Genomic DNA, 21,941 nt, shown 5'->3' with positions numbered 1-21,941 from the left:
GTCCCTTTTTAAATTTGGTGGCCCAATTCAAATTAGGAGGAAGAAAAACCCAAAACCCCGCCCTCTTCACCTGAGTAGCAGCGATGGAAACTGATGAAAACCAACGGATTCTTCCATTTCAGCTTCAGTTCGACAAACCCATTGCTTCTCAGGTCCGATTGTATTCACTTATGCATTGTAAACCTGCTTATATGATGATTATTTTCAAATTTGTTCTGGGTGTATGTATTTTGCAGATTAAAATTGCTGAATGGAATCCAGAAAAAGATTTACTTGCTATGGTTACAGAAGACTCCAAGCTTCTACTTCATCGTTTCAATTGGCAAAGGCTCTGGACTGTTACTCCCGGTACCCCTTTTTTACTTTCATCCCTCAATATGCGATGTCTCAACACGAGCTTATAAAGTTTTGTAAAGATTATTTTCTCCTAGGGGATGGTTGAATAGTTCAACTGTAGAGAGGGAAAACGGAGATATTATTGCTGACACCTCTACTTATGGTTGGCTGATGTACTAGTTGAACTTCCTGCAAACTGACCATATAAAAAGTTTTTTTTGTTTGTGTGAATTGTTTCTTTAGTTAGTAAAATTCAGTAATACATGTTTTATGGTTTGGCTGTTAGATGATTTTCTTGTGAAAGCGTGGGGACTGATTTAATGTATTCCTGATAAGAGGGGAAAATTAGATTGCTATCATAATCTAAAAAACTGATCCTATTCCATGTTCAAATCAGCATGTTTGGTCCTTTTTCAGTGTCAAAGATGTTAAGTTACAACATCAATCTCCTAATCTTAATTGTCCACTAATGGAATATCTATCTTTTAGGAAAGAACATAACTTCCATATGTTGGCGTCCTGATGGGAAAGCAATTGCAGTTGGGCTTGAAGATGGGACCATCTCCTTGCATGATGTAGAAGTAAGTTTGATGATATAAAGGATGTTTTTCTTAGTGCAAATAGTTGTTAGTTTAAGTATGTCATGAATCTGTTTAAGCAAAATATGATAGTTGCAGGATCAAAGATATTTAACGTTCGATGATCTTATAAATACCTTGGATTATTTCATTTCTTACTCGTAAAAACAAAGAAGTAAGTTATGCCATGAGGTAGCAAATAATTATTTGAAAATAAATATCTTGATAAGATAAATTTTTATCCAATGGTTTTCAAACTTCTCTTGCTCGGTCTAAGTTTTTGTCATTTTCCATCTGCAATATTTGCATCCTTGTCACTATATGCTAGATACCTACTCCTGCTGTCTTCCCTGAAAGAAGTTGTACTAGCCTACTTTGTAATTTGTAATCCAGAAGATACTTTTTCTCCTTTTAGAACTTATAGATTGTTCTTTCCCTGTAAACCTTATAATAGCTTTTAGTGAAGGTACACCACTATAAGTGTCCATTAAACATATCTTATAAGATATTGCATCTTGGAAGGATGTGATAAAAACTTATTTAAGGATCTTATTTATGTAACTTCAATGTGCATTACTTGTTTTGTATTTTACAAAATGAATACAGTACTAGACTACTAGTTATCTCTTGAGCATTATATTTGATGAAGAGCCTGAATCTACTTTGTTTATTTAGCTGCAAATTAGAGAAAAAACCCACTACATTGACAGTGAGTAATTTGCTAAAAAACATTTTTTCTCAAGAGCTTGGTGGATTTCATTAGGATTAGGTTGAGTGAGAAGAATTCCATTTTGTTGGCTTGAGCCTTTAAGCTAAGATTTGTCCCTGTCAATTAGAATATTATTGGTTCATTCTCCTGTGTGTTTTCTGTACATACTGTTTTCTCATTAGTCTGTTCCCTTGCAGAACGGAAAGCTGTTGCGAAACATAAAGTCCCACTCGGCTGATGTTGTGTGTCTCCATTGGGAGGAGGATGGGAAAAAGGTTTTACTTTTTGTTCAAACTTCTGACAGACTACTTTTCCATGGTTAATAGTAGTGCAAGTCTATTCAAGTTTAATGCAAGTTATTTATCATGCAAGGATTAAACGTCAGCCAGTTGAGGTCTGACTTTATTTGGGCTTTCATTTGTGAACTACCTGCATTATTTCAATTACATTGAGTAAAGGAAAATAGTTCCTTATTTGAAAATATATTGAAAATTACACCCAAACTCCCCTCTCTTTCTCGTGTTGAGAAAATCCATTTCTACCACAGCAACCATTTAACATCCACCTGCAGATTCAGTTTATGCTCCACGATGAAGCCATTCTTGATTAGTTTTTATCTCTTATTAACTCGAAGAAGCTTAAAGAGTTGTTAAGCTTTCTTGCTGGATTGAACTTCCGTAAGTTGTATCTCTAGTTCCAAGATCAAACGAATTGTCTCAGACTGTTAGTGTGCAGTATTTTCTGTTGGGGGACTGTATGTTTTGATCTTTGTTATCTCTGTTAAGGTGTCGTAGCAAATTTTACGGTGTAGCAGATGACTTGCAGAGAGTTGCTGCCCTTATGTAGAACCTGAAACTTTATGCTACGATACTTATTAGTTTGGAGGGCTTCCGGATATGTTTTGGGTGCTTCGCTTTTTGTGCCTTCTTAAATCTTGATACTTTTGTTTCACCTTTCCTGACCTTGTAAGTCTTATCTCTTGGAATTTAGGACAAGAACAGTAATACCTCCAGTTATGAAGATCGAACTTCACGGTTCTTTCCTCCTCCCCCTAGAGTTCCTAAGATGCCTGGACTTGTACCTGGGGATAGTGGCTTCATGGATGATGGAGAGGATTCTTTCCCGGAGCTATCAAATTCTTCACATCAAAGATATAACATTTTATGTAGCGGGGACAAGGATGGAAGTATCTGCTTCAATATCTTTGGCATATTTCCAATAGGGACAGTTGTAAGTTGTTTGTCTTCATTAAAGATGTTTTGGAGTTTTTTTTTTTTGAGTGATATCTGTTTTCATTTCACCTGTCTCTTTGACTAATTGTCTGATATTTTATTTCTATTATGTGGATTACTTGGACTTACTCGCTAGAATATACACAACCTTGTTGTCTCCAGTTCACTCTCAAGCAGCAATGTTGCTAGCCGACTTCTGAATGCTTCCATTTGTAAGGTATGTTTACTTTGTTGTCAACGGTCTTGTGATATCTTAGTTGTCCAAAGGTTGAAGTATTTATGTCTTGCTCAACGATACATTTTGCTATTTCCTGCTTATTCACATCAATATTTTATTTTAGTTTCCATTTCAAATAATTTTATTGGAGTTGATACCAGGAAGGTAGCAGAACAGTCTCAAACACTACAAAACAATAGTGATAAAAGTAGTAATAGTAATTTAAAAAGAAAAATAGTGATAATGATAAAAGATGCTTATGCAGAACCAGCTTTGGTTGCTCAAAAAACTTAGTGTAAGTGTGTAACACATTCCAAAAAATGATGACACCTTTAGAAATCAGGTATTGGCACTTTTGATGTGACTTGTCAGGGGAGTTCTTTGCATAGATTGTGCCAAATTCATGCCTAATCGCTATTCATCGTTCTCACTATGTATGATGTCATTGAAGGTGGCCTTGTCTAAAGATCTTTGCCATTTAGTAGTTTTGTGCAATGGGGAGCTGATCACTGATGAGATTGATCAAGGTGAAGGACATCATGGGTTACTTGGCTTTCACTGCTTAGTCCTCAATACTTCAATATTTTCCAAAAGGTAATTGTAAAGCGAAACTTTATGAATTTTCATCTCCTGTTTTAAGATGTGAAAATACTCTATTTTGCAGCAACCAGCAATTGTTGTTTCTGAGACAATCGTCATAGATGATGATAATAGAGATGATTTGACTTTTACTTGCATCGACTTTGAATAATTGATTTAAGAATTAAAATTTAAAGAACAAAAAGGAAAATTTGACAGGGTAGAATGTAGTATATCTGTGACACGTGTTTTTGAGGGTACAAGGTACTTAGATTTTCCACCAGTGGCTCAGTGTGTCACTGCTGAATGAATATTAGGCGTCATTAATTTGTACAAGGATCATAGGCTGCCAGTTCAGTGAGATTAGGCAGAAAAAAAGTAGTCTGACTGAGAAATAGATTTAAAAAAAAGAGAGATTAGGCAGAAATGTAAAAACAATTTAGAGAGCGCCTTGAGCTAAGAAGTTTTGATAGCTATGACCCATGAAGTTAAAGGGTATCTGAGAGGTATATATATAGAAGTTGGTTGATTGGGAAGAAGAGTGACACTCTCCAGAAAGAATGGGCTTCGCTACAACAGTTAGAATTTGTTTCTCTTTCAGTCTCTCATAGAGGCTTCATAGATGTTAGTCGGATGGGTCTTTTTGATATTAGTATGGGTACTCATATGGTATTCATGAATGAGACTTGTATTTGTGTTAAAGCCAAAGATAGCCAAGTACTTTTGTTTGATTATCTTGATATGATTTAAAAATAGAAATCCTTAAAGAAGAAATAGTATAAGTACTTAATTTAGAATTTCCTGTCCTTGGAGAGAAGAAAAAACAAGAGAATTCAGCGGAGGCAAAAAAACTAGGTGATTTCTCCCATCTGTCCTAGCCTTGGTGGACAGAGTTATCTGGTACCTATTGCTGATAGGAGGTGGAGGTATCCCATGGAATTAGTCGAGGTGCACGAAAGCTGACCTGGACACCGCGGTCATAAAAAAAGAAAGAAATAGAATTTGTATAAGAGTAATATATAGTTATTGTATGTACTGGGTATTGGTTGCGAATAGTATGTCGTTGGTTCGCTTGATGGAAGTTGAAGGCATTGGATGCCTGTCATGTGCTCATCCATTTGGGGCGTGATAACGCTTGTTGGGACGATGTTGATAGTCATCAAAGCATTATTACTTTCCGTGGTACTTGGCTACATTTGATGCATAGACCTTTCCAACATAGAGTTACAATATTCAGAGATGCTTGAGGCTTATGGGTCTCTGTCAAGAGGAAGCGACGTTGTGGATTTCATGGGCTACTTTGACATGGCATAGGATTTAAATTCTTTAGTGGTCGAACATACCTACACTCACTCTGTTAAGTAGGTCAAGATAGGGTGGTGTAGTGCCTGAAAGGACATGCCTCTGTTCTATGACTCCTGGCTCCCAGCAGAGTAGTTTACATCAACAACATACCTAGTGAAATTCCACAAGTGGGGTGTGGGGAGGGTAGAGTGCACGGAGACCTTACCACTATCTCGTGGAGAGTAGTCTACATAAGTAGAAGACTGGAGAATATATCCCAGGTTTGGTTTGATCCCTTCATTTTAAATAATGGACTTCTCCAACATTTTTTCTCGCAGAAGTGCTCCAAAAGTTTCTTGGATTTCCTGCAAATGAGATTGAGTGCCTTGTATCTTATTTTCTCTCACCAAATGCTGGTCCTTGTTGGATCAGAGGACTTAGCTCCTTCAGGTCGGAGATTTCGGTGGAGGACTTTCTGTGGATCCACTCCTTTTTACATTAAGAAGGAAAGTTTCCTTTTGGTGGAGCCGGTTGCATAAATAAATATGAAGCCGCCGAATCATGTCCTTATTTAGCAGAGGATGTTGGAAGGGTTGGGCAAAGCACTTAATGTAGAGCTATAGTGTGTGCCATGAAGGTGTGCAAAGTTATCAGGCAAATTCAAGCTTAGCACCTGCATAACTCCTTATTACTGTGATTTGTGTTTGACCATTCACAATCACAATTGCAATATATGTTTTCATGCTAACAAAGAGTCTTACAATCATACTTGGATACTGACATGGTTTATGATTTTCCCTTAAACGAACTGCTTGAATTGTGTTTTGTTGATTTGAGTTTATTTGGCATGTATCATAACTGCTGTAACCAACCAATCTCAGGAAAACTGAACTTCACCAGGTTGCCCAACAGGCTTCCAACATTGAAGATCTGAGTGAAGTCCTCCGGACATCACTATCAGTCATGTCTAAAATATGGTCCGATGCTATGCACACATTTCACGAGAAGTTCAATGCTGTATCCACATTGATCGTTGACCATGGTAATGCTCAAAATCCAAAAGTCAACCTTAATGGTTTCCTTCTCTTCTGCGTTGATGTTAAACTTTTGTTTTCCATTTTTCGCCTAGGACTTGACTCTACTCCTCAGGATGAGTTTCTAAGCCTTTTAGGTGGCGCCAGAGCCAGTCCTCCGCTTCATCAGTTTTTAGAAAATTCTCTTGGTGAGGCGGTATGACCTCTTCCACAGGAGAATTTAATTAAGGAGAGGAATTACTGGTTTAATTTTTTAATTTATTTAACTACTATTGCCAGGGTCTCAAGCGGGTAGCAAAGGCAGTTAATGGTGCGGGGAAAGAGCTTCAGTTAATTGTTCTTGATCATCTCCAGGTGTCCTTGACTTATTCTCTGTTTTAAATTTGTAAAACAAAGATAATTTTTTTCATGGTGCCAGAACTGCACAAAATTGTCAGTTATCTTAAGGCAAGGCTGTCTCTGATCTATAATATTTCATAGAATAATTTTCAAATGATACCCATTCTAAAAGTGCCTCAGAGTCACATAGAGTATCACAGGTTTAACCAGCTTACAAGGTTAGCCAACTCTTATTGGCCTAGTAGATGTTTTAATTGCCTGTTTTTTCCCTCGGGATACAGCTCAAAATCTGAATGCAGTACTGTTCTTAGTTTTTACTATAGTTGACTTTCTTTAAAAATAATATCTGGTTGTCCGTTTTTTAGAGTTAAAGGTTAACCATAGTGTAGTTATATGATGTGCTTGCCACTTTTTTATGAAAAAAAAATGTTGTGCTAGTCTCTTGATGAGTCTAAAAGAAGATTGCAATTATTAGTTGATTTTAATGGGTAAATTTTAAAATGGTTACTAGTTGTGTAAGAAGATGAGGTTCTTTTGCTCTTTTTTTTTTTTTGATGACCGTGGTGTCTAGGCCAGCTTTTGGCGCACCTCGACTAATTCCATGGGATACATGTCAGCTCTCACCAGCAACAGGTATTAGGTAACCCTGTCCACCAAGGCTAGGACAAATGGGAAGAAGGACCTAGTGTTTTGTCTCTACTGGGATTTGAACCTGAGACCTCATGGCTATCAACCACTTCATTAACCACTAGGCCATACCCTTGGGTGCTTGCTCTTTTTCTTTTTCAAAGCACTGATTCTACTTGTATTTAGAGGAGTTTCTATAACTGCTGTGAAGTAAATGGAAATCTATCTCCATTTACTCAACTTAGTAATTGATGGTGGTTGGTGATATTATTGAACTTATCACTTGAGTACTCCTACCTTTTTAGTAATATTTACTTTTGTCAATTTCTTTTATGCTTTGAGAACTTAGCTTCTGTTTCCAGCCTGCTGCAGAAATTATTGGATTCAGAATTGGAGAATTGAGAGGGCATTCAAAATGGCGTGCACGCTATAAAGGTATCGGCCTGGACGAGAAGTTGATGGATAATGCTACAGAAAGGGCTGGCATGTTACTCGTACAGGTTGAACGTTTTATGAGGGTTTTAGCTTCTGTTGTACAACAGGTAAATTTTTATCTGTGTACTACTTGTTGTACAATTTTCTCCTGTATCTTTTGTGCTAAAAATCAGTTCTGATTTATTCTGCCAGTAAGGGACCGTATATTTGGTCTTTATATTTCTGAGTTGGCTTTACAAGATATTTAGGAGAAGTGTTTTCTTTTTAGCTTGAAATGTTTGTTACTTTATTTGAAAAGAAATATGAAATGCTAATTTTCTATTCTAGATTTCAATCTTAATGATCTCCTTCCAAGTGAATTTGCATGATAGTATATTGACAGAGCTAGGTTTTTTTTTTGACCTACTTCATAAGTGATCAATTTGGAGAAGTGCAAACGAATGCTTGTTATGCATTTTATATTTTTGCCTCCCTGCTTTTACGTTAAATATGCTTAGGTGCCTGCCGTTTACTCGTGATTGAGAATAATAGTGCTACTTAAGATAGGAAGCATGCCCCTCAACCCAAAGCAGCAATGAATAAAAAGAATTTCAAGTAAGTCTAATGTGTGCTACTTGCACTTTCTGGTGAATGTGATCATTTTAAACTTGTATGACCGTATATCCGTCTTAGCATCCTCGACTGCGACACTCATCTTGTGGGTGTGCTGGACTTTAACAGCCCAACATTCACTCCCATATAACATTGTTGGTCTGATTATCATGGTGGGTCTAATTAGTCTTGTTTTCAGTTTTCAAATTTTTTCAGCTGGCTTCTGAAATCTGTGAAGATTCTAATGGCTGAACCAAGTGATCAGCTACCTTTTAATAGGTTTAACTTTCATACCTTCTTTATTGTTTCCACCCTTATCAATTTTTTTATCTACTTACAAATGGTATCACTTGGTTTTAATGTTAAACTGTCTTCCTCTGTGCTTCTTTGTTTTGCAGTGAACTTGTTATTATATTCTTGAAATTCCTGTATGATCAAGATCCTGTAAAGCAGTTACTGGAGCTTTCTGAGGTAGATAGCAGTGTCGAAGTAGATCTGTAAGTTGTACTCCAGCCAAAATAAGTTTGTGTACAAGACAAGTTATTATGCTTTATTCTCCACTTTGTTTATGTTTTATTTTAAGGTTTGACTTTTATGTAAGGTAGTAATAGTAGAAGAAACACTTTCCTATGTTCATTACCTCTTTCCATTTCTCTTTTCCTTGCATGTGGGGGCTGAGGAAAAAAAACTAAAGCCTCGCTGCAAATTTTTCGTTTTTCCCAAGGCGAAGTTGCTTAAACTCATTACTATAAATATAGGTTGTTGGCTCCTTTTCCATGATTATTGACTAGAAAAAATTAAGGCACTCGAAAAAGGACTGGCAGTTATGGTCTATGAGAAGTAGGAGAGCATGAAAAGAGAAGTCATGGGGGCTGAAGAAGTTTCAGAATGGTCCAAATGTCACAGATTGGACCAAGACCCTTTTTTAAGTAACATCGACTGCTGAAAGTTCTTGAACTGGATTAAATATAAAGAGAAGTTTCCAAATATTGAATGTGTGAAAATGTGTTCTTTCTTATTTTCGTGTTTTGTTCTATTTTGCAACTGAATCAAATCCAAAATGGTATATATTTGGTTTCTCTACTACTTCTATGTTGAGAACTTGAAAGTTCCATGATAAGTTTGATGCAGCTGTACTTAATATGACGATGTTCGTCAATAGAGCTTGTTGGAATAACCAGGATCCTGTTTTATCACTCTTAGAAATGACAATTATCTTAAGCATCAAAAAGTCAGAATTTGATTAGGCGTAGGATTTGGCTAGCCCAAATTTCATGTCAAATTATTCCAATACTCCAAACTCTTGCAGCTGAAGTTTTAACTTTGGGGATTCATTTGAAGATCACTGCTTAATTAGCAATGTTAACTTTTTTGTGTGGATGATTTGGAAGCTGTTATGGTTATCAAAAAAAATAGAAGGCTATTATACTCTTCTGAACTCACCCCAGAATCAGAATAAACTAGTTTCACCTACTTTTGTTTCGCATTTTTACTGTGCAGAGCCTATTCTTTTCTTGTATCAATGTTGTAATTCTAAAATTTATGTTCTTTCCAAATTAGGGAAACGATGGAAAGAATTAAACAACTAGCACATTTTGGAGGGTTTTCAGATCTCGAATATTTGAAAAGGACGTTTTCACAAGAATTTCAACAAATGGAGACTTGGTACATCTTCTCTTTATTTTTTTCTTTACTAGATTTGTGCATAATCTTTGTTAGAATATTCTATGTGGTAGTGATGACTGTTAAAGATCCCGACTGCATGTGAGGCTTGGCCCATATTTAAAAAAAATATATTTTTTACTTTTACCTGTTCAAATATTGGCTGTATAGGCATGCAGTGGATATTGTTTAGCTGGATTTTGATACTCCTATAGTGCCAACAGACCAAAAATTTGGGAAGAATTAGTGGATGCTCTTGTGTGTATACATCCCAGATTCATGTTTTATTGTTGTTGCATTCTTAGTAGTTGCTTGCTGTCTGGTATCTGTGTTTACTGTTTAGATATCATGTGCCTAACTGTTGGTCCAAACACACGGGAATTCAGTTTCTGTCTAACTTAATTGCTATTTATTAATGTGGAGTGCCCATTGCCCAGCATGGGGCTTTTTCTCTGTGTGTTTGGACATCATTTGTCCAACTGTTGATCCAAACAATGGGAAAGTCAATTTCTGTCTACCTTAATTTCTGCTTGTTGGTGTTATTAATGTAATGCCCACTGCTCAGCATGAAGCTTTAATGGCTGAATGCAACAATACCAGTAGTAAGAAACAAAATTCATCTCCATTTAGTGCAGAATAAAAAGTCAACTTTCTATTACTTCAGGAATTTATCTTTTTAAAATTGGAGGTTTCATTGCGGATCTAGAAATGGTATTTTCTGTTAAGAGACCATCAACAGTAAAGATTTGTATCTCCTTTCTTTGTGCACATTACTTCATCTTCTTTGTCTTGATCAGATATGAATAGAGAAAATTCTGTTCGCTATTGATGAATATTAATCTGCTCTACATATGGAGTTATTAAAACAAATTGAGCTTGCAATCTTGGCTATTTTGGCTTTCTTGTTTACATTGGTCGTTTCTATGTTTACATTTTCTTTTTTAACTCCCTGTCGTGTATGAGTGGTGGTAACTTGGAAAGGATCTTGATTTTGGACCACTTAACTTATTTGGATCTTGCTCCCCCTCTGTTGTCATTATCATTGATCAGGAGGAAGTAAGGGATTGCACATTTAGAACACAATGTTTTAATCCTCTTTTCTTTTCAATTTTGCTACAATCAGGTTTGGTATGATGATCTTACTTTTTTTTGTTTCTTCCGAAATTATTGGCTTGAAGAATGTACAAAATGTCCTCCATGAACTGGCTATCCTATTTTTATTTGAGTTCTCCTGATAGAGGAATTGTCAGCTGTCAATGAAGGCTGCCATCATTTATGCTATCTTTGATGAAAAGAGAAGGGGGTGGAGGGATGGAAGTAAGGCGAAGAATATGGGTCATCTAACTTTTTTCAGAAAAAAAAAGGAGCAGTGTCATTTAACTTGTTTGGTAAGGAAGTACAAGAGGAGGTGAAATGAAGTAGAGGGGCTGCGTTCTGCTCCATGTTAGCTTTCTCAATCCATCCAAAACTAGATAGAAATGAGGAAGTGTGTTAGTTTTAATTCTTTCCAACTGGACCAAGCAACCTGAAGTGAATCATAGTAGTTCAACTCGAGGAAGTAATCATATAGGTTTGTCTCATTCACCCTCCCCTCTTCATTCCAGGAAACATAGTTTCAGGCAGAAATGCAGAACACGTTATACCTTAAGCTGATTTTGCAAGGTCATTTTCAGATTCTCAGAAACACTGGGGATTTAGCAGCTCACATCTCAGCATAAGGAAGTGTAAGATCCAAAAGCCATAGGGGTGTAAAAGAAAAACTGTCTCTTGAAGAAAGTAATAACAATAGAAAGGAGATGTAGGCTTGCCAATGATGAAGCTTTCGCACTTTTGATGGTATATATATGAATATCCAACTAATACAATGATTCTCCTTAATGAGATGCATTTTTTGTTGAATACCTTAGTTTCCAATGTGATGTGTGAAAAAGTATCATTGATTGTAATTGTAATATGACAGTAGTCAACATCTTATTACTAAAGTTTGAAAGCTTGACATAACCTCTTGAAGGCATTTCCTGTTTGGCATGACTAAATAAATCACTCAAATCTTGTGTTGTTTCCTTCATCTGTGGTTGAATTGGTTAATCTGATATTTGAATTGCAGTTTCAAAGATGCTTTTGAGATGCCATTTTCTACTATTTCGGAAAAACTACTTTGTGAGGATCTGCTGCCACTTTTTCCTATTGCATCCTCTTCAAAACTAAAGCCTTACAAGGTTCCTGCATCAGTGTCCTACTATGAGGTACTTGTTCAATCATAATCTATGAATAGCCTTGTCGAGTAAGCCACTCCTATTTGATCTTCCTAAGATTCTTATTTTTTTTCTTTTCTTTTATGGTTTTCCTTTTCACTATTTGGTGTCATTAGGTTATTTGATATTAAAAACCAAGTTTTCAAAACAAAAAAAAAAAAATTTGAATGGAATAGTTATGAACATAATTTGTTCTCGTGCTGTGTTTAATAATGAATCATGAAAATTTTTTTGGAGCTTCAAAATGACCTCATCAAGATCTGGCTATGTGGTGGTGGTCCACAAAGTCTAAAAAATATATGTTCACAAAATTATGGTGATCATTGTCTAATTCTTGGTAGAAGTTCTGAAAGCTTAATTTCGCTGTAGCTTAAACTTAAATTGCATTAGTTATACCTGATTATTCTTGGAGTTGTTGAGAGTCGGTAATCTATAATGGATGAGAATTGAGACTTAACCTTATGATCCCTTTCCATTCGTTCAGGACATTTTGCATGATGCTTCAGATAGTGAGATACATCAACAGATGCTCACTGGCTACATATCCTTCAAATTACCAGATGATTCTCTTTCAGTCACAAACTGCATAGGTATTGTCAGGGGCCTTACACATGATTTGAGCAAAGTGGACAGCATACGTGATCCCATAGAAGCGGCCCTCTTATGTATTCCTGATGGATATCACTGTATTGATCTCTCACTTTATAAAGTAAGTGGAAAATTCCCACCTGGTGTTAATTTTCTATAACCTACAACTTTTCTAACCCTTCAACTGCCATTTAACATTTCATCATTCAAAGCAGGAGGGTCAAATTGTTTTGCTATTAAACGAAACTGCAACCACTTCTGAGAGCTCTGGAAATGCTTTCATGATGATTCTACAAGCTGGTGACCTTTCATTTGTATCTCTTTCAAGATCTACCGCCCCCAATTCTTGGAAGCTTCACGAACTTCAGGTATATGACATCATTACTCTACCAGTAAATAATCTGCATAAATTTCTCTTGGAAATTCTGTATCCAATGGCATGCATTCTAGTTTGTGATGTTGGATGGATTGTTTTTGCTCAATTTACACCATTGCGTCACTGAATTTGAAATAGATGGAGGTGTATATATACATGCTACATGATTTGTTATTCTGAACATCAGAAACTAATTGACTTTTTATCTGCATGATAATCTAGGATTCTGCTATATACCTGCAACTGGAGAGTGAAAAGGTTCGAAGCATTCCTCATTCTGTGGTTTCTCCTTTGGCAGTCAGTGGTGAGTGGTTATATTTGTACTATTTTGGGTTACAACTGTTGTTAGTATCTATAGGAATAGAGGCTAACACATTCATGAGAACTAACCAAGAAAATTCTGGGCTTAAAATGTTTAATTGCTTCATACCAAAAATGAATACATCTGAACACCATTGGTCCTACTCATTTGAAGGCCGAAACACCTATTTCTTTGTCAATTAGAACTTCAGTTTCAAGCTAAGCTAAGCTACGCTAATGGTATTTAGAGAATCTTTACCCCCCCCCCCCACCCCCCCGGATAGCTAATAGAGCCACTGTGAATTGCAAATGCACTTAAAACTAGAATCCTGTAATGACAGATGGAATTTCATCCAGATACACATGATATTATCGTTAACAATTCTCATGTAATATGGATGACTATTGCTAGACACTTATTCGTTTGGTATGGATATCCTAGCAAGTGATTTGACATTTTCAATATGATTTTCTTTATCAGCATCAAGAGGTGTAGCTTGTGTTTTTGCTGCAAGAAAGCGTGCTTTGGTTTACATCTTGGACGAAGATGAAGATGAAGTTTCTGATACAGAGTGACAGTACCTTGCTGTTTGCTGGGTCATTTGCACGATCTACTAATTTTGGTCAGATATGCCTGTGTCTATTTCTTTTTACTAAATTGTAGACCCTTTGTACACTTCTAGTTAATAGTTATTAGTTGGATGATGTTAAAGCTGAAGGATCAACAATTCTACTTGACATTGAAAAATGAAAATATATTTAATTTGAATTGCATGAAACAATAATTCCTTTCCTGTTTGTCTGAAAAAAGAAAATTCAAACCTTCACAAAGAAAGTATCATTGGTCTCATTGTTTTGTTTGTGAATGTAATTTACTTTTTATCATACCCTTCCACAACAAAAAGGTCAATACCACCACATGTTTCTCAACTAATCATAAAACATTTTGTACTGTAACAAGCTAATTGGATCGGAAATTATAGGACTCAACGTATCCTCAAATATTCAAAGTTAAACGAAACACAATTATTCATTCAATATAACAAATTTTTGAAGGTCCACCACATCACATTTTGATGATATGTTCACAACAAATGTTTCTATGAGTCAAATATTATGTTTTCTTTTGATAAACTCATTACAACAAAACACTAAAAATTACAGCATCAGTCAACATAAACATAAAAACATACTTGCTACAATCTTGAGTTAGCACAAGGCAAATGAAGTCACTTCCATCCGTCCCTAGTAGCAGAAATCAGGTCTAAACCAGGGAATTTCCCTTCAGCTAGGGACATGAAAACTGCTCGTCTTTGAACTGCATATAATATGCTGAGAAAACTATCATAAGCTTATGTTATTCTGTTAATGGAGAGAGCAATCTCCATGGACAGGCATAACTGTACATTATAAGAGGCTCCTAGGTTCAGATTGAGCCCAACCCAGCACCAGATGCATATGGATTGTCAAACCAAATTTCAAGAGCGATAATATGCTTCTCAGAGGAAAGCCCTTACACATCATATCCAAGTGGTTGCTAAGGGGAAAATCAAATCTAAGAGTCATCCAGTTCAGTAATTTGTGCTCTTCTTTCGGCAGCTTTCTTCCTGATGAAAATGCCCCATCTCAAGGCAGCTTTGAGTTTGAGCCACCCTACAACAGCCTTACCTGAAGAACGTGTACGTTCCTCATCAAAACCAAAATTAGAAGACATGTTGGGCATGTATGCTGATCCATACTGGTAATTCTCTTCTGCAACACTAGAAGGCGCATGACCCTGTCCCATGCTGAACATACGTAGTAGATGTTGCATGTCTTCATTTTCGAGCATCTCATGACTTTTCATACGTATCTCTTCCTCTGTTAAGAAGTCCTCAGCTCCTTTATAAGGATTAGGCGTGCTAGCAGTAAAATAGCTAGACATTGATGGCTGTGGTGGGCGAAGGGCCAGCATGCTGTCACTCCCATGCGGCTGAGCTTGTTGTGACGTGCCTAGCAAATGGTTCTGAGGAAACGAAGCACCATTTAAATGCATGTTGCCATTTAGATTCATGTTCTGAGGCTGCATAGTGTATCTGGCACTGAGGCTATCATTATACCCTGGTAACAGAAAAATATCTCAATTAAAGTTACAAATATGAAGAACTTATAGCAATCCAACAGACAAATGAGGTCATAGTATAATTGGTCAACTAGCTCGCTAAACAGGTAATTGCAGGTTTTAAGCCTTAAACTAGGTATCCTTCACGTCATGCAAAGCAGTAAACAATGCAGGTTGAGAGACCTACTTTTATGCGAAACAATTTGCCGAGAAATACATTATTTTATTTACAGAATAATCGAAAAAATTCGGAAAAACGATCTTGCTGGTATCAAATTCAAAACAAAAGGAACATGTCATAGTCTATCAAACGCATGATGCTGACATACACTGCTGGTGTTTATGCTTTTTTCACTTAGGAAACTTTTCTTCTTGTTAAGACACTATTTTAGTGACGAATTATTATTCCAATCAACAAGAAATCACACCAATAAGCCAAAACAGCAAAAAGAGGAGTGGGCAGAATCCAACACAGTTCATGAAGAATGTATCTTAGGGTGTGAAGAATTATTGTTCCAATCACCCAAAAACCGTCCCAAACAGCAGTAAAAGCAGAAGGGGCAGAATTCACACTTTAACAGGAACATATCTTAGGCACCAAGGCATATTTATACCTCCCATGTTCAGTCCCGAATTCATAGAAGGCTGCTCTGATGATATTGAAGCTGGAAGACTTGATAGATTAGTTTGTTGATCAAAAGAGATTGTATGGTTCTGAGAGCCAATTGTAGGATCATTTTGAGACGAAACTGCCGCTTTATTCTGGCCCAGGCTTAGGAGAGATTTTCCATCATACTCAACAACTTGCATCCAGTTGTCATACGCCTTCTTAACTAAAGTATCCACATATATCTGCAAATATTGTTTGATGTTTGCTTAAGAACTTCATCATATACTTGGGAAAAAAGAACTAACATCCAAAAAAGGTCGATTTATGCAAATGATAGCAACACTCGTAACTCCATTGACCACTATTACGTGAAGTATCGAAATGTCACAGGGACAAAGGAGAAAGTGCAAACCGCATCTAACTAGTGTGGCAATTCTAGCAGTATCAAATAAATTTAGTTGTAAATATTATTTGGATATGGTCAAAAGGACTGTTGAATATTCTATAATATAGAAAGCAACTTGAAGGGCACAACATTGCCTTGGGAAATTTCATTGTAATCAATTTTTGCATATTCAGCAGTCTGTATCCTTCATTCCTTCTAACTATTGCCTAAAAAAAGTAGAAAAAGAACAGAGAAGGTGAATCAAGGTATTACATTGCTTCAGCAACTAATTTCTGGAGAATATCCCATAAGAACTTGGCAGATCATATCTCTAAGTTACAACAGCCAAATATAGTAAGAAAGAGCCTTTTCAAACTGTAGCAAGCAGGAAAGTTTGTTCTGAGGGACTTTTGTTAATAAAATCTCTTCTAAATGTGATCTGGGAGGACACAAACATGAAAACAAATATGTTTTGCTTCTTGAAGTGTAGTGACTTCACAAAACGGCCACAGATTAGGAGAAAAAATAAAGCTCTCTTGGTATTCCATTGTAAAAGAAAGTTGGGTTACCATGTGAAACCACAGCCCCAATTAGAGTGCATGTCTTCCTTCTTCATTTCCCCCCTTTCTTAAGCATGTCTAGATGAATCCATAATACCAAATTATACAAAAGAGAGAAAATAATTACAGAATACAAACCTTCTGATTGTCTGAAAGAGAATCCATTGAATGATACTGTCCGCCAGAGATTAAACCACATAATTCGTAGATATTATTAAAAACAACACCGACATTTCTCATATCATCAGGATAGTAGACATAAAGCTTCCCACTTAGAACACAGGTTTTTGCATGGTCCACAAGAGCATCCCACATCTTATTTGACATTCCACTTCCCAGGACCTGAAATAACAACATGGAAAACAAAAAATGAATTATTAATATACAACTAACAATTATAGTTCTAATCTCCAACATGTCAAGTTCAAATTTTTTACATTTCGGAGCCTCTGCGAGTCTCTCACAACAAGTCGCAGAAAGTCTTCCACTTTATGTATGCCAGCTTTATTTAGCCTCTTGTGGAAGGATCCATCCTTCCCTATCTTTTCCAATCTCCAAACTTCATCATCTAATGCAGGTGGATAATGTTTCTTGTACACTGCAAGGAAACAAGATTGAAGTTACTACAAACCTCAACAAACATAATTGTAATTTCTATACAAAAGACACATTATATGGGCTTACATTCTCCTCTATGATCCTTGACAGTGAAGGCATCTGTTTTTGCCTCACGAATGCGGATTCCCTCACAGCAACCTGATGCTACCTTTAAGCCTAGCCTGAACTTTCTGCTTCTGATCCAGCTGGAGTTGTCAGTAAATGTCAACTCGCCAAGGGTGCCAACACCTTCCTTCAATATCACTTGCAATTCTCCAGTAAGGAGAGGCCTCTTGCCTTCACGCTCCTTCACAATATGAGACTCAAATTCTTCTTGAGTCCAGCCATCATCATCCTCATTGTTAAAATCTCCTTCAAGCACAACAACATCTAGTTTAACTAAGGACTCGGGACCTGATGTTACAACATGGTTTGTATTTCCATCAATCAAGACAATATGTATTGCGGAACCCTGCTCTCCTTCTACTTTTCCTCCTGTGAAGAGAGGTAGTGACAGTTTGGACCGAAACTGAAGCTGCAAATTTCTCCCATCGGGCCCTTCAATTCTTTTTGGCGAAACCCTGCATGGTTATCATAAAATTCAATCCCGGAACAGGGTGAACATTCAATTATAGAAAATAGAGTACATGAACAGCTCAAGCAAGCAAAGGCATAAATTGATCTTTGATGCAAAATTGAATTAGGGGTCACATCCTCACACTGCACTTCCTAGTCATGCTAGTGTTTTGGGATATTAGGTCAATTTTTTGGTCAGTATCCAATGGAATGGAGACTTGCTAAAAGTCTTTACACATTTCACACGTAGTATTGGGAAAATCAATCTGCTCTAGCACTGAAATGAACTAGAAGTCAGAATGATTCATACAAACTGCTGAAGCAGAAGGATATTCCCTGTGAGAAGGTTCAATACCATGGAACTTATATAGCAATAAGCATATCAAACAAAATAAATAGTCAATTACAATCTGATAGACACATAGGACCATGTCCATGTAAAAGGTGACTAGTCTATGGTTTATGTTAGCAAAGTTTTTTTTTTAACCACTTCAAACTCTGAAAACATTATTAAGATTTAATTCTTTCCTAAATTGACTTCCTGCATCTGTGACTACACTAATCTACCCTTGACTCTGGCTGCAGCAAGTGGTCAAACCCTCCCATACTCCCATTAATCCTAGGGATTGACTGCTAACAAATATTGGCCTTACCTAAATTTAAATATATAATTGTAGAAGACTAGTGAAACCTCCCCTCAAGTGTTTCCAACATCTACAATTCATATCCCATTCTAATTCAGTTAAACATTGACCAGTTAACAATAGGATATACCAAATGACTCTGATGAGTGATGGGATATTTCCCATACATACAAACATCCTGACAAACTATGGAAAATCAGATTTGTTCTCTGAAAGATTGAGTTATGATATGTGAAGCCATACCTTGCATTAAGTTTAGCAGGTCCAAGTTTAGCCAAAGCACGCTCCACTTCTTCACTAACCTGGTAAACAAAATGGACATTCATAAATAAGTAAACAAAAGCCACTATAAAAGAAACCTTGTACAAATACAACACAAATGGACATGTTTGCATGGTCTGGTCATCCCAATCACATAAAATATTAGCACCATTCTGCGCCCTGCATTCTATCAAAACAATGTAGAGACCCATGGGCTGGTGACAAGCCCATCGAATCCAAATGTTTCAAGTACATGTACATAAGACATTAATATCTTAGCTCTTTCAGCTAAACAGGCAAAGGTTGAAAGGGGGGAGGGGTTTCTCAGTGAAATTTCTACAATGATCAAAGCACAAATAGTTTTAGAAAATATTTCAGCATATGAATAAATGGTTTTACACGAAACAATGACACATCCAGTTCAAATATCTGGCAGTGGCTTTACTTGGCCTGTATAGTCGCAAAGCTTGCAGTTATGATTATTTCATTGTATTCCCTCAGAAGTAAAATATCTGTCATGCTGAGTCTTCTGGAAATATATATCATCCCACAGTAGTTATGTAATTGAAAACCGAACTTTCACAAGTTACCATGAAGTGGTTGGTTGGTTAATGAAACTTCAGATAAGTAATGCCCAATGAATAAGATGAGAGTTCTAAAGGGGGCCTAATAATCTTACAACTCTTCGAAGAATTGGCTCCAGTGATGAGCAGAGTTTCTGCAGACTGTCCACCTTTAGCGCTTCAACAATGACACTGCAGTAACCATGTACTTTTCAGTAAGGATGCTACAGTTGACATGAATAGTGCACAGAAAGATGGGTAAAGCTATAACAGGCATTGAATTTTAGCTTCTCTAAGAAAATATAAGACATCCAGGTCACATGATGTCAGCTCAGATGATACCACAACAGAAATAAAGACCTCTAAAATGAAAAGCTTTTACTGATCACTTGCTAAGAGAAAAAGAGAAGGGTAGAGTGGACCATCAATCTATCACTTAGACAATGAGAGGAAGGTACAAGTGTTTGCAGGATTACAAACACCTGATAATGACTTCCCTTAGGAAGCTCAAGTATGTCCCTGGCAAGATACAGAGACAATTTTCCCTCTGAATGGTGATTGAGAATATGAAATGTGGATAATCTTATTGGCAACTAACAGTGAAGATCCCATTTGAAAGTTGGTCTAGTGGACCACTTCCTGTCCTGTGGGGCTGTGACAGGGGAAGTCATGTAATGTTATTCATTGCAAGCTATTTGCAACATGATCAAAATCCTTCAACTCACCTCCTCAAATGACACAAATTCTTAAAAAGGAATCATGAATTAACCACTACAAATCTCTTCTCATTCTGTGCCATAGCTGATCAAATAGTAGATTGCTTGTAGTTATGACAAAGCACGAGACTCAATTTTCTCTCATAAACCAAAACAAAGAGCAAGCTAATTATCAAGCCAGATTCAATCAAAAAACTTCCTTCACTTGCAGTCAACACCAAACAACCAGAAAACAAAGCTCCCACTCTCTTCTCTCCAAGGATCTTGATGACAACACCTCATTCCTCACACACAATTCATCAAGATCACATTTTTCTTACTAAAAATTTTAATTCACCACGACCCCACAAAACAGAATCACCATTCTCCCCTTTCCACAACAATTCTTGCAATACCCTCACTAAAAACTCTACAATTTCTTCAAACCAACTCAAATTCCCAGCAAAACCTTACATAATAACCAATTACTCAAACAACCCAATTGCACTGTTCAGTACTAAAATTTGCAACAAGAAATAAACAACTAAAGAAAAAAAAAACCACCCCTTAACAAAAATTTTTAAAAAAAACATTTTTTTTAATCAAATTACCTTGCAAGAGCAGGTCTTTTCCTATCAGGTTGACCTTCCTCACTACTACTTGGATCCAAAACACGTTTTTCCATATACCTTGTCTGCATTTTCTTTGACTATTAAACACTCCTCTTCTTCAAATTTTCAGATCTGATCTAAACTTCCTTTCTTTTTCTTTGTTTAATTATTCAACTGTTCGTATAGTGAGACTCAAAACTTTCTTGTTTTTTTCTCAGTGGATACAAGAAAGTGAGAAAAAAGAGCGAAAAAAGGGAAAGCGGGAAAAAATTGAAAGAAGAAAGAAGATGAAGAGATGTTTCTGGGAAAGTTCATGGAAGTATCATTCTATGAATGTTTCTATTTTGATGGCTTCCTCTTTTTTTCCTTTTTGTCTTTGTACACTGCATCTATACTATATTATATATATATATATATATCCCACGCGTGCCTTTTTATTTCACGCGCTTATTTTTGGACTCTCCATTTTGTCCTTTTCAATTTAAATTATCCCTACTTCACCTCTTCCTTTTTTTTCTTTTTCTTAAACATAGGCCGTCTCGATCATAAGGCAACTAAGCAATCGGTCTTAGTAATTTATTGGAATAAGGTACAAGTACCTTATAAATTATGATCAAAATTTTAAAGACTTAACTAAATTAAGGTTTTATTATCTCAAACTTATTTTTTTTGTAATTTATATACTTTTTGGCTTACATGGTACACTCCCTGACTCCACATAGTTGACGGAGATGTTTAGATGCCAAGTAAGTCAAAAAGGTGTACAAAATTACAAAAACAAAAGTTTAAGAAAGTGATAAGACTTTAATTTAGTTAATGTATGCTTCTGAGATTTTAATCATAGTTAGGTCCTAATTTTTAAAGGGACAAGGGTCTGGAAAATAACTCAACTTTGGCCGAAATTGTTGTTATGATACCAAACTATTTAATAGTGTATTTTTTACCCCCTGAACTATTTAATAGTGTTTTTTTACCCCCTAAACTATTTAATAGTGTATTTTAAAGGTATATATGTGCCCACGTGGACACGTTACTATTTATAATTATGCATTATTGTTTATGTTCACGTGGGCAAATATATATGTTTAAAATACGGTATTAAATAGTCTGGGGGGTAATAGGTCCTCATTAAAGTTTGATATCGTAACAATAATTTCGGTCAAAATTGAGATATTTTTCAGACCCTTATCCTTTTT

At 36.3% G+C, this 21,941-nt stretch overlaps 2 protein-coding genes across 3 annotated transcripts; one reads left to right on the top strand and one right to left on the bottom strand.

Moving 5' to 3' along the window:
- LOC125846331 (anaphase-promoting complex subunit 4) lies at positions 1-13,870 on the top strand. 2 transcript variants are annotated; one of them, XM_049525728.1, is made up of 19 exons: positions 1-152; positions 237-348; positions 826-917; positions 1,821-1,898; positions 2,614-2,853; positions 2,992-3,072; positions 3,524-3,666; positions 5,817-5,977; positions 6,065-6,165; positions 6,249-6,323; positions 7,298-7,477; positions 8,161-8,240; positions 8,360-8,458; positions 9,522-9,626; positions 11,731-11,869; positions 12,363-12,587; positions 12,682-12,834; positions 13,065-13,146; positions 13,624-13,870. In XM_049525728.1, the coding sequence occupies exons 1-19, from the start codon at positions 84-86 to the stop codon at positions 13,716-13,718; spliced, it is 2,310 nt and encodes a 769-aa protein (XP_049381685.1). In that variant the 5' UTR covers positions 1-83; the 3' UTR covers positions 13,719-13,870. The 2 variants fall into 2 exon arrangements, with proteins under 2 accessions (XP_049381685.1, XP_049381684.1); XM_049525727.1 differs by having other exon boundaries at positions 5,817-6,165.
- A 283-nt stretch (positions 13,871-14,153) lies between these two features.
- LOC125846332 (calmodulin-binding protein 60 B-like) lies at positions 14,154-21,122 on the bottom strand. The gene is made up of 8 exons (XM_049525729.1): positions 20,746-21,122; positions 19,556-19,631; positions 18,859-18,917; positions 17,483-17,976; positions 17,236-17,396; positions 16,937-17,140; positions 15,858-16,095; positions 14,154-15,242 (listed from the first exon to the last, which is right to left on the bottom strand). Exons 1-8 carry the CDS (start codon positions 20,832-20,834, stop codon positions 14,698-14,700), a joined length of 1,866 nt encoding a protein of 621 aa, XP_049381686.1. The 5' UTR covers positions 20,835-21,122; the 3' UTR covers positions 14,154-14,697.
- Between the last annotated feature and the right edge of the window lie 819 nt (positions 21,123-21,941).

Source organism: Solanum stenotomum, chromosome 12 (assembly GCF_019186545.1).
Source record: "Solanum stenotomum isolate F172 chromosome 12, ASM1918654v1, whole genome shotgun sequence".
In the NCBI taxonomy this organism is placed as follows: domain Eukaryota; kingdom Viridiplantae; phylum Streptophyta; class Magnoliopsida; order Solanales; family Solanaceae; genus Solanum; species Solanum stenotomum.
This window is presented reverse-complemented; position numbering and strand designations above follow the sequence as displayed.